This window comes from Sceloporus occidentalis, unplaced genomic scaffold, assembly GCF_023333645.1.
Source record: "Sceloporus occidentalis isolate IW3139 unplaced genomic scaffold, rSceOcc1.0.p SCAF_12, whole genome shotgun sequence".
Classification (NCBI taxonomy): Eukaryota; Metazoa; Chordata; class Lepidosauria; order Squamata; family Phrynosomatidae; genus Sceloporus; species Sceloporus occidentalis.
The window spans coordinates 8,959,329-8,972,931 of record NW_028316992.1 but is presented as its reverse complement, the minus strand read 5'-3'; the positions used below and the strand labels follow the sequence as shown (position 1 = coordinate 8,972,931).

General features: G+C 38.1%; 1 protein-coding gene across 3 annotated transcripts in view; it reads right to left on the bottom strand.

The window, feature by feature from the left end:
- Nucleotides 1-13,603, bottom strand: part of KLHL29 (kelch like family member 29) — a 477,994-nt gene that overhangs the window by 34,618 nt on the left and 429,773 nt on the right. For all 3 annotated transcript variants that reach the window (XM_089477918.1, XM_089477917.1, XM_089477919.1), the window contains 2 exons: nucleotides 11,860-12,040; nucleotides 6,931-7,124 (listed from right to left, as the gene is read on the bottom strand). In XM_089477918.1, coding sequence (XP_089334044.1) covers nucleotides 6,931-7,124; nucleotides 11,860-12,040 — 375 coding nt within the window. The remainder of the gene's footprint in view (nucleotides 1-6,930; nucleotides 7,125-11,859; nucleotides 12,041-13,603) is intronic.

Genomic DNA, 13,603 nt, shown 5'->3' with positions numbered 1-13,603 from the left:
GTGAAAGGATCCCTGATCTAAAAGGTAATAGCAGGGGCACAGAGTGCAGGGATGCTGCTTTCTCTAACAACAGATACTGTAACATTTTGCCTCTATGGCATACATTAGATGTAAAAGCCACACAAAGTTTTATTTTTATGAACAATGAACCCATGACCAAGATCTACGATTCTTCTTAGATTCTGATAAAAAGACCATCTGTGGCAAAATTATAGGACATTTTGATGGGACTTCCCCATGTCTGTCATTCAAATAATGAGTTTAACATTCATTGCACATGAACACATAATGCTGCTGAAAATGGGTCTAAGGCTTCAAAAAGCAAATCATTGGGACTCATGCACTGTTTATAAGGAGGCTTAGGGATTTCAGCCAGAATTGGGCAGACATTGCAATGAGTTTCTGCAGTGTGCTCATATTGCCATGACCAAATGTTTATAGTGGGAATGGGTACAAATAGCCAGACGACTCTCTCAAAATATTCATATGAAGCAGTGATGGAAAACTCAAGAAACCTAGTATCAGAGCTCCCAGTGGAATCTAAGCTGCTATTTACACAGCTCTCGCATATCTGGGCACACGCTGATCTCCACCATAGGAACAAATAATGTCAAGTATACCTTAGGACTTAAATGCAAATGTCTTAGGACGGCTGCTTCTCTGCCCTGTTTATGACTGGGAATAAGCTTCAACAAGTCTGAATGTTTAAAACTCCACTGGGAGCCCAGCTGAAATTACAGATTGTAATGTCATCCACCTGGTAATGCCCTAATTGTAATGTCTGGGAAGCCCTTTTTAGATATTCTAAATGTATGCAGAGAAAAATAAAACCTGATTAATTCATTGTCTTTTTCACTATTTCACCCAGTTCACTAAATTGCTCAATCAATACTGAAGTTAAAACTATGTTTTTTAGTGAATTGTGTTGTGTGCCCTCAAGTTACTTCTGACTTATGTTGACCCTAAGGCCAGCTTGTAGGAGAATTATTCTTACATGCTGAGAGACATGCTCGCCTTCATGCAAACATGAAGGCGTTTGTCTTTCAATGGGAGAGTTTCCTACTTGTTAATCTGGCACTTCCTCTGAAGGAGAAAAAAAGTTAACTATTCCAAGTACATAGATCCAAAGGTTGAGACACAGATGATTAATCAGCCATGATGTATTCTTCCTACCTGCTTGCTGCCTATAAAATCAAGGTTCAAGCTGTCAATTGAATTGGCCAAGTGTCAATTGAATTGTTCAAGGATCCATTAAATTGTCCATACCAGATGGCAGCTGTCTTTGTCTGATTTCTTTACACCAGCTGATCCTAAGAGGTTTTCTTAGCAGGATTTATTCAGAGGGAGTTGACTTTTACCTTTCTCTGTGGCTGAGAAGGTGCAACTTGCCTAAGGTTGCCCAATGACTTTCCAAGGCTGAGTGGGGAATTGAACCCTGCTCTTCAGTGTCCTAGCCAAACACTCACACCACTATACCATACTGGATCTCTTTAGTGAATTAAGTCTGTAGAATTCACTGGAATTTATGGGGAGGGAGTTAAGCCTCTCTGTCAAATGCAACAGAACAGGAAGGTCTCCTACCTCGGGAAAGTAATACTAAAATTGGAGGAAATGTATCACACTGTTCTGTTGTTAGGCAGGCTGATTTGGAGGAGAAATGAAAAGAAAGAGAACAAAAGAGAACTGAAGACCAGGTTGGAGCAGTGTAAGAAACAATGAATAAAGGAAAAGAAGGGAAAGGGAAGTGTCTTGGAATGGAATGCGGGCCTCATCTCTTGATTATATTATGGACTGGTTTCTACTGTATAGTATTGTACCATCTATGATCTTGTATAATATTAATTGGGGTCCACATCAAGGAATCCCTTTGTAACATTATTCTTATGCACACAGTATTATACATTTGGATAATTAAAAATTGTCCTGTTTCCCTTCTCACGTTCTTCTCGCTTGTCTTTTTCTCTTCGCCCTCCCATTCTGCTTTTCACCCATTCCTTTTTAATTATGCAATTAGGGTAGAATGGCTTCAGAGAAGAGTGGGATTGTTAGACATCTGAGCATGTACATGTTTATGGTTAGGCTACCATTTACCTATAAAGCTTTACATATGTTCATGATATTAATAACAGAGGACTATATCCACTTGCTATAGCCCTTCTCTATATACAACCTGATGGTGAGCTATCACATGTATATTTTATGTAGCATCCTGAGACTCTCTTCTTATGGAGACTAGCCAATTTCTCTCTCTCTCTCTCTCTTTTTAAAGAGAGTGAGGCAGGCATTTTTTAAAAAAAATAATAGACTGATTTATTAGTTCTTACATTTCATAATTATTATTATCTAAATGTGATTTGACAATGCATTTTAGTATATTATACGGATCTTGTTAGCTCATCTCACTAGCCTTCCTCCTATTTTTAAAGAAGGAAAGACGAATGAATGCAATGAGAAATAAAAATAAATGCAAAACTGGAGAATGTGAAATTGTGTTTCTGCTGTGGAAGCTTAAAGTGCCATGGAAGCTTAAAATGAACATTCTTCCCAACTGATAACATCAACACAGTAGTTACATACACTGTTAATTCACTAATAGAGAGTGTAGTTCTATGGCTAAGCTCATCATCACTGGTTTTGAACTGCTAGCTACTTTTATGGCAATTGATTTTTAAACCATGCGCTAAAATGTAAGACTTTAGGAGGGTCTTACAAGCAGCTTGAAAGTCAGCATGGTGTAGTGGTTTGAGCTTTGGACTCTGACTCTGGGACACAAGAGTCAATGCTTAGCCATGAAACCCACTGGGTGACCTTGGGCAAGACACACTCAGAAGGGAATGTCTCCTGTGAGGAAACATGTCAAGAAAACCCCATGTTAGGTTCACCTTAGGGTTGCCATGAGTTGGAAATGACTTGAAGGAACACACGAACAACAACAAGCAGCTCTAGTGAAGGACTTGGGAAGAAGATTTAAGCAATATACAGGCAGAACTCCTTTTATGCACAGAGGAAAAAACTTCCAAGAAGTGTGATAATTCATTTCATACATAAACATATCAGAGAAGAAACACTGAAAGCACACTTTAAGAAAAGCCTTAATATAAATGAGAATGAAATAATCATGTTTAAAGAAATTCCTGGAAGAATGCTGAAAAAATGCTTAGGGTATAAACTCCTGGTGGAGGTACTCAGAAAAAATATATATAATCTTTTGTAGGATAGACAGAGTACCAGAGGGTTTGATAACCACTCATGTAGGTGAAAAATGTACAACAAACTCTTTGGAGAGAGTGAGAGATCTGTTTGAAATGTTGAAGGAAGCCTTTAAGGAATTGAGAAGCTGTTTAAGAAGAAATAATAATAATGATAAAATAAGGTATGTTAATAAAACAACTAAGATGAATACGAAAATAATTTCATGGAATGGAAATGGAAAAAATCTGGCATTAAACCCCCACCCTCCTCCCAAATAGCCAATTACTTGTCTTCAAGACACTCATATTAGAAAAAGAACTGTAAACTTTTTTGGAATAGAATTATGAACATAGAGTTTGTGCCGGCAAACAATAATAAAAGAAATTGAGTTGTCTTTTATATAAATCAAACCTAAATTTACAACCAACATTGATTTTGAAGATGGACAAGGTAGAATATGTCTAACTTAATAAAGAATATGGACATTCTACCCATTTTTTTCCCTAGACAATAATCCTATCACTATCTCCTTGAAAATAGAGCAAACACAGTTTAGATGGAGATTCAATGAATATCTATTTCTGAAGGCAGAAATATTACAGTAATGTAAACAAGAATTGAGGGGGGAAATTGAACTTTAAGGGTACAGACGACACAATAGTTTGGGATGCAGGCTGAGAGGACAATTTATAAAGTTTAGCTCCAGATTGGAAAAAGAAAGAGAAGCTAAAAAAAAAAGAGTGACTCAACAGACAAAATACAGAATTTGAAGGGAAAACAGAAGGGTTTTATTTTTAATACAGGAGACTTAACAAACATTTAGGTTACTCCAATAGTTTTCCCTGTTTCCAGTGCAAAAAAAAAAATATGAACGTCAAACTACAATAAAACAGAACTTTCAATTCAGACATAAACCTAGGAAGTGCTTTCCTGTAAACTGAGATAGGAAAGGATACAGAAAAATGTCACAAAGATCACAAAAGGAGATCAAGTTGTAATGGGTAATTTGTAAGTATTAACATCATTTGAGGAATACTGAGGCAACTTATATGGAAGAATATTTGGAAAAACTCCAATTGGACAAATTATGCTTGGAACAAAAGCAGTATGAATGGGCCTATGACAAATTATTGAAGCAATTAAAAAGATTAAAACTGGCAATGCACTAGGCCCAGTTGGACTATCTGCAGCATAATGTGAAGATGAGCTACTTCAGCCATTAAAAAATGGCACGTAGTGAGTTATTAGAAAAAGGACAGATGCCAGAATCTTGGAGAAATGCTTATATTACAGTGATTGATAAAGAAAATATAGATGAGACATCTACAAAGAATTATAGACCTGTGTGTATATATATGTGGCTTAAAGTTGCCTGCTGAGTTATGGGACCCCATGAATTTCATAGGGATTTCTTAGGGAAGGAATAATCAAAGGTATCTCACTACTAAATAATGACTGTAAGATATTTACTACTATTACGGCAAAGAGATCGAGCAATCATATTTCTCAGAATATCCATGGGTATCAGAGTGGGTTTCCCCCCAAAAAACAATTAAGGAATAATGTAAGATCTGTTCTTAACATTATTGAATTCTTAGAACATCATAATGACGGATAGGTTATTCATTGTAAGAATCAATGGAGTGTCTTTTTGGCCAAAAAGAGCTTGGGAAGCAGGCTGAAAAATAGGGCAATTCTCTTTGGTCTGGCCAACTTCCAAAAACAGTTAATATTCCTGAGGAAAGTTTATGAATAAAATCCAAATGTCAGTGGACTGCACTTCAGTTCAATGTGTAGTGTTTGCCTGCTCCCAAATCTTGTACATTTCAGTTCTGTTCAGATGATAAGAGTTCCTTTCTTACCCTTGCAAGTACATGCTCAATAGTTAAAGACCATTATTTTCTGTATTCCACTTCTTCCAAAAACTGCAAATCAACTGCAATTATTTATCTTTGGGCAAAACCAAAACAACAACAACAAGAAGAAGAACTTTACTGTATGTATTGTTCTCTTCCTTCTGAGTATTGTACAGACATTAGCTAATTAGCCACTTTTATTCCAATGAAGCATAAATATCTTTTCATTATTTGTAGTTCTGACACATTTTTGTTAGGGCATAAAGCTATTTACTTGCAAATTTACGATGTACTTTGGGATAGTCAGGAATGATTTTTTAAAAAGCCTGCTCTGAGTTGACAACTGCTAGATACTGTAATGAATCTAGGGAATGGACGGCTTCCTTCTGTAGCTCTTTCATTATTTTGGTATGGAAGAAGAATACTTTTTTTCCATAATGCATGCAGTTTTGCAGTCTGCTCTGAGTACGGAAAAACCTCATAATGTCACTCAGTGGATTATATGAGCAGCGGCACTGTGTGCATATGACAGAAAGAGCTAGGAAATGGGCTTGTTTGCACTGCTGTGTAATACATAAACATGATTGCCAATGGTTAACGTCCTCCTGCTGGGCGTTTCATGCTACACTGTATGCATGTCATGTCACGTTAGACTGAACACTTAGAGCAGCCAAAGAACAGGAAAGGGCAATGTTACACCCACAAATCGATGCAACAAAATAGGCACCAGTGTACTTTTTTGAAGACTAATTCATAACAACCAGTTTGGGGTCAGACAATCACAAAAAATGCTCCCCTCAACATTTCATGTGGGGTCCTCCCTACAGGGAAAAAGCATGTCACCATGAACAGATGCTAAGAAGCCAGCATTCTACACATCATGGTGGATGGAAACTCCCAAATAACTCTTCCCTCAATTATATGTGTGGTGAGAGTAGGGAACATTTCAGCTGATACTGTTCTTGGCCAAAGGGGGGCATCTACACAGGCCAAGAGGTGATTGATGATTTGTAATGTTATAACCTTAGCCTAGTACAATGCTTCTTAAGCTATCTGCACCCAGTAGGTTCTCCCCCCCCCCCCCCTTAACATGCCAGGGAATGTTGTTGTGCCTGTTGGCTACTATTTCTTTTTTCCAGGACACTTGCTGCAAGCTTACAGCCAATTGTTTTCAACCAACATGGGTTCACTGACCACCACTTTGATTACCACTGGGGTAATACTACTTGGGGGGGGGGGGTGTAACATGTTCATGTTGGGGATATGCAAGTTGCCTCTATTTAATTCTCAGTGGGTGGACAAAGCTACCACACTTCATTACAGGTTGCTGGATAAGCGTATGCACCTCTGCTGATTTTTTGCATTTTCTTGCTAGGAACCTATCTATTTTGGGAAATAACAAGAAGGAGTACCAACTGCACTAACTGATCCAGAATGGGTTAATACATACTACTGTGAACTATATCCAGGGGTAGCCGTGTTAGCCATTTAGCAAATTCAATCAAAAATTCATCAAATTAAGAACAATTGACAGAATTAACTAAGAACAGAAACAGCAAAATGCACGCCTATGACTAACATCTTCATTTTTTTCCTCCTGTTTAGTTTGCAACACCTTGCCTGATGAAGCAGCCAGTGAAACTTTGAAAGCTTGCAACATGTATATTGTACATTTTGGTTGGCCAATAGAGGTATCACTGTTTGGTGGATTTTTCATTGAATCCTCTGAACTACCGATAACTAACATTCCAGATTGATAATTATGCAAAAATTAATACTCATCCTTGTTTTCAGTAATTATAATAATATTTCTATTACTTGCTTGATGTTAACAATTCAAGGGCATAATGCTCATGGTTATTTCAAGATGTAGTCTTTTTACCTATCATGGGTGACTCTATAAAACTCCACGCATTTGTCTGAGGTACATATGACTGCAACACTCCAGCAGCACGCCCAGCTTCATTTACTCCACCAAACACATAGATCTTTCCGCCACACACTGTGGCAGCTGCAGAATGCACAGCCTTTGGCAAAGGGGCAACCGTCTCCCATTGATTGGTGATTGTGTCATACCTAAAACACAAAGACAGATAAATAAACCTAGATGCACCACTAACTGATGGTCAGGAAAGCATCTCTTCAGACATGCATTAGAAAGCAGCCAACACATCAGGAATGGGCAACATGTGGCCCTCCAATAGTTGTAGGGCTGCAAATCCCAAGAGCATTATTATTATTATTATTATTATTATTATTATTATTATTATTATTAACCATAACTAATCTCCTGCAGCGATGGAGGAAGGGAGAGAAGTTTATTTTTTTAATATTTTACTTTATAGGCTTGCATTCATGGACTATCTTGCTTTTATTAATTACATGTAAACTATTCTGGAATTATTATTTCTTTGGTTGAGGATTTAAAAAAAACATTTTATAAACAAATGAAGCCAATTCTCTACATATGCTTCTCAAGCCTAGAAACTGCCCAGGGTACAAAAATGCAGGAGACCTTTGACAATTCGACTTTTGCTAATCACTTTCTGTTAATTATAACAGACTGAGAATTGTTCTTGCAAATCACTGCAGTGATACCCAGCAGCAACTGAAGGCAGGCAAGAGTTAATGTGCTCAAATTGTTTGGCTTGAAGATCAGCTGATCCTCAGACATAATGCAACATGATAGCTCTCCTTGCCCCACTTAGCTAGACATTAAATGTTCATGTTGGGGATGTGCAAGTTGCCTCTATTTAATTTTCAGCGGGTGGACAAAGCTACCACACTTCGTTACAGGTTGCTGGAAAAGCTAATGGAAAATGTGCTGCAGGAATAAGATTTTCAACCGTTGCATCCATTTTCCCATGTTGCACAAAAGATAAGAGTATGCATTAGAGCGCTAAATTAGTTCTAAGGCCATTGATATCAGATTTAATTAAGCCATTGACCATAAAGATGTACAGTTAATAAACCATGGATGAAGATTCATTTTAGACAATGTCACCGGTTCAGACACCTATTTTTTAAGCTAACATGGCAACGATCCAAATAACTCCAGCAGAATGAGTCTGGGAGACAGTAAAAAATGATATGGTTGTTAGGCTTCAATATTTCCATGGAATGGCAGCATATCCAGTTAAATAGTAGATTTACTTGGAACAATAGATTACAAGAATAAAATTATGACACACATACACACACTTGCCCACATTTATTACTTAATGACACAAGAGTATTGCATGAACGTTGTTTTCATGCATGAGTTATGTTTTTTTCTGTATGAACTTTTTATTGTTAATAAATTTTTAGACTCATAAACATTTTAGGTTTACAAATTTTAACAACATTTTTGATGATGACCTAACTTGCCAGAGTAAAAAAAGGAATACTGGGGGGGATACAGAAGATGAAATGCAGAGAATAAAAAATGAATGCTAAGGAAGATTTATTAACATCCACAATTTTGGTAAATACATTTGCATGATCTAATAGCAAAAGCAGTTGTGAACAGAATAAGAGAACTACTCATGGTGGAAATGCATATGTAATTAAATATGAAAAATGATAAACAAGAAAGAACACGTGAAATACATTTGGAGAATGACTTTGCAGATTGCAGGAAGAAAACAACCTCGATCTCAATGGGGAAATATAAATTAGCCAACTGGCACTCTCTGGGCGCAAGCTGTGTTTTACAATTTTTATTCCAAGAACAGGGTTTCTGGATTTATATTTGGACACTACAATTTCAAATGTAGAGATTTCTTGATCCACTCCACACTACAAATATGTGCAAAGAGAAGCAGTAACATTTCTGAGACATTTGCGCCTCTCCAAATATGGGAGAATGTCTTGTGGATGTGTGTTGGGTCAGCACAGGAGGTTCCCTGGCTATTCATAAAGTCTGATTATAAAGGTCTTTCCTGGGCACCAGTTCACTCCATGCATATGAGGAAGTATACCAAGTGTACAAAAGCCTCAGCCATGTTGGCCAATAATCTGGGATTCTGGGAGCTGAAGTCCAAAATCCCTTAAAGAGGACAGTTTGGAGATTAGTGCTCTAGGCTTCAAGTCTCCTGGTCCATGCCCCCCTTCCCCCCCCCCCCCCACAAGATGAGGACAGAATAGCTGATTTACTTGAGAGGGATGCTATAAGATTTTCACTAAGACCTTGTTCGTGAAGTACTGTGACTATTCTACATACAAATACATAAGTAATAATAAAAGTAAACATACCCATGTGACTTATCTGCTTGATGAAAGGTATGGTTCAGAGTAATTTTTAAAATGTACATTTATACAGTATTAGAATTCAGAGACATAGTCACATTAGTCTGGAATATGAGTATGCAAAGGGATCTTGTAGCACCTTTGAGACTAAGGAGTTTACCACACTGAGGTTATTGGAGCTAAGATCAGGGGTGAGTGTGGGTCGAACGATGCGAATTGATGTTATAACGTGAGTGTTTTATCACACCTGGTTGCCCTTCCATTGCCCTTCCGAATCGAGGGGGAATCGAATCTAAGGCAAGTCACGTGATGCGGATTCAGGCAAAGCGGAGTGAGTGCAAATTGTATTTTCACACCGGTGCCTACCATGGGGATTCAACGGTTCGAATTGGGACCCTTGCACATGCTCAATGGGGCTCTGAAGGCATCCTGAACTTTTGCACTTCTGGGGTGAAGAAGGGAGCCTGGCTCCACTTTCACGGGAATGACAGCTTCTCTTTTCTTCCTCCCTTCTAGTTTCCCATCCCTGGCAGCCAAATTCAAAGGGTCTTCCGTGTCAGAGCCCCCATCCATTTCAGCCTCATCTACATCTATCCTCTTGTCATTCTCCTCATCTATTCCATCTACATCTTTCCTTCCCTTTGTAACAGTTGCCTTCTCTTAGGTTGCATCCACACTAGGGAGATAATCTTATTATTATTATGGGAGTTGGAGTTTGTTGTGGGGTCCTTGGCTCGAGGCTATGGAATTCTGGGAGTTCCATCTCTCCCTCCAGCCTCCTGTTTCATTTCCTTCACATCTGTCATCTGGATTGAAAACCCTTTCCTCTGCATCTGCATTAGGAAATAATCCGGTTTGACTTCACTTTAACTGTCCTGGCTCAGTGCTATGGAATTCTGGGAACTGCAGTGTCCTGAGACATTGAGCCTTCTCTGCCAGAGAGCTCTGGTGCCTCAGCAAACTAATATTTTAGTTTATTAAATTATTAAATTAAATTATAATTAAATTATTATTGTTATTATTATTAATAATAATATTATTTTAAAAATTAATTATTATTAATATTATTATTTTAAAATAATAAATTATTATTATTTTAAAAACAAATTATTATTATTATTATTATTATTATTATTGGAGTTGGAGTTTGTTGTGGGGTCCTTGGCTTGAGGCTATGGAATTCTGGGAGTACCATCTCTCCCTCCAGCCTCCTGTTTCTTTCCCTTCAGATCTGTCATCTGGATCTAGCCTCCATCACTAGCCTCATGTGAATGATAGGGAATGTCACCTATCTCTAAATGCCCTCTGCTTCATCTGAATGTATCACCCACCAGCAAAATTTTTGTCGTTGTTATTATTATTATTATTATTATTATTTTGCAGTGAAATAATTTTTTAATAACAATAATAATAATAAATTTCTTTCACTGCAAATTAATCAGTGTAGAAACTGTGGTTCTCCTTGGAAGTAAACCCTGCCTCCACCTTGGCCCCACTTTGGAGGATGTCCTGCACTCCACCCCCAAAGAGTCCTTTAGAAGCTTTACTAACCCCACTCTCTCTCTCTCTCTTTACCCCCCTCTTTTCCCTTTCTCCTCGCCAGCATGTTTCCTCTCCACGTTAAAACGTGAAGGCATTCATTCAGGGGGGAGCACCGGAAGCAAATGGGGCAAAATTGCAGCACGGCATCATGGGAAATTTGCAACCTGGGGGTTTTGCAGTGGTGTACCAGAGCACAAGCAAACTGGCATTCCACACCAGACCAATACGCATTGAATTCGAAGCAAGCCTCAATGCAAATCCTGTCAACTCACTTATTTAGCGAACTCTCTAAAATGAGGAGCCAGTAAGGATTCACTTCGGAAGCCCCGTGGAAGCCCCACAGGAGGGGCTCCCATTGAAAGCAACCAGGTGTGAAAATACATGAACGTTATGACGTGAATTCGCATCGCTCAATTCGCACTCACCCTGGTTCTGCCTAAGTGAGCAAAATATGTTGTACCATCTGAGGAAGTAGACCAAGTCTATGAAAGCTTTTCCTACAATGTTTTTGCTCATTTAGTCTCAAAGGTACTACAAGAGCAGCACTTTAGATGCCTTTACGAAGGCACTTAAGACGGATCTCTTCTGGCAGGCTTATCCATCCGACCTCTTATAGGAGATCTTTAAGATAAAATGCTTCACTTCTGTTTATGATGTATGTTTTCTAAATGTTTTAGATGTTTTAGCTATTTTATTGAATTAATAATAATGTCAGTGTTTTATTGATTATATTTTATATCTGTACTGTGTTAATTTGTTGATGTAATCCCACTTCGATCTGCAGGGAGGTGGGAAAATAGAAATAAAATTATTATTATTATTATTATTATTATTATTATTATTATTATTAAATTCCCTTGCATACATTTACATTCGTTACTGAGACTCATTTGCAGGTGTTCCACAAAACTAATGTTCAATGTGCATCACAAAAGTAGGGGCATTTTGAAAAAATAAATTCTATGTATAGCATCTGAAATAATGCTATTTTCTTATATAATTGTCTCTGAAAGTTGTTGCATGAACGGAAGGGCCTTACCTCTCCACATGATCAACATTGCCTGATACACTAAGGCCTCCAATGGTATAAATTTTCCCATCATACACCAAGCTGTTGTGTCGACATCTTGGAACTGTCATTCGGGAAACGAGATTCCAGTTGTCAAGTAGCGACATGTAACACCAGACATCAGAGAGTGTGACTCCGGACTCCATGCCACCTGCTCCCAGGATGTGGAAGAGGAAAAAAAAGTTTATGTGAGTTGATGCAAAAGAACTCTTTGTACATATTGTATAATATAAGAAGAGATATTACACTGTGCCCAGTGTAAGATCCCCAGTAGGATATGAATGCAACTACATCCTCTTTTTCTTGCACTTCCCAGTAATTGAATACTGAGAATACCATCTCTAATACTGTAGTTGATATATAGCTGTCCTGACTAGTAGGCATTGATAGTGCCATTGATTGATTTATCTAATTCCCCTTTAAACCATGAATCCCATATTTTGCACTGTGTTAACAAGTACTTCCTCTTTTCTGGCCTGATTCACCCATTATTTAGCTTCAGAGGATGACCCCACAGTATTCAGAGGATAATTCCACTGAGTTCTAGTATTATGAAAGGGTGCATCTACATTGTAGAAATAATACAGATTGCCATCACTTTAATAGCCATTGTTCCATCCTACAGAGCTCTGGGATTTACAGTTTTGCGAGACACCAGCACACTTTGGCAGAAAAGGCTAAAGACCTTGTAAAACTACAGATCCTGGGATTCAACAGAATGGAGCTACAGCACTTAAAGTGGTATCAAACTGCATTATTTGTACAGTGCAAATGCACTCCAAGAGTGAGAAAAGCTTCTCCCTGTTTACTTTTATTACATAGTGCATAATTTTATACTGCTCTGTCATGGTTCCCTTACTAGCCTTTTTCCTAAGTTAAACAGACCAAACTGTTGTAACTTTTCTTTATAAAGGAAATTCTTCCAGCCTCTTCGATAATTATGCTTGTCCTTTTCTGCAACACAAACCAGTTGCAATACAAGAACATCTTCCAATGACACTTGACTAATTAAAATAAATCACTCTCAGTTGCAGCATCTGTTTAGAGATGATGCAGATAGTTGTCATTTATTCATGCATCTCAAAGGGCTCTTTTAAAAAAATGCTGTCATGATGTCAGACTAGGCAGGATGTTTGCATATGGGACGGCACTGGGATAGCATTCATGAATAACCAGCAGTCTATTCAGTTACAAATGGGACTGGTAGGAACCAACAAGCAGTATCCCAGAAAATCATGTGACTGGAAGTCTTAAGTGCCATACTGCCTAGGCAATGAATGCTAAGGAAAATAAAAATAAAGGGGCCCTTCCAAAACCATCTGGAAGTTAATCTAGACACAAAATACAATAACCAAGCATTTCCTCTAAGGTTCTCATCACACATTATAATTTTTAGGTGCACATTTAAAAACTGCAGCTGACACCGTGTCGACCAGTTCTGAACGTGTAATCTAGACTGATGCATTCATAACTACTCATGCTCATGGTCATGGCATTATTGCTACAATCACAAATGGCCCCCTCAGCTTACTGTAACATCAAGTATCCACACTGAGCAATGGAGATCTGTTCTGCTGGCTATTGGGGTGCTGCAGGATGAAGTTTTTAGCTTCCTTCCACCAGTGAAATGTGGTGCAACAATCAGAAGAAGGACCTCTGTTGCAGTTCATCTCACCACAGATTGCTGATAGGAGGGGGCTGGTAACGGCATTCT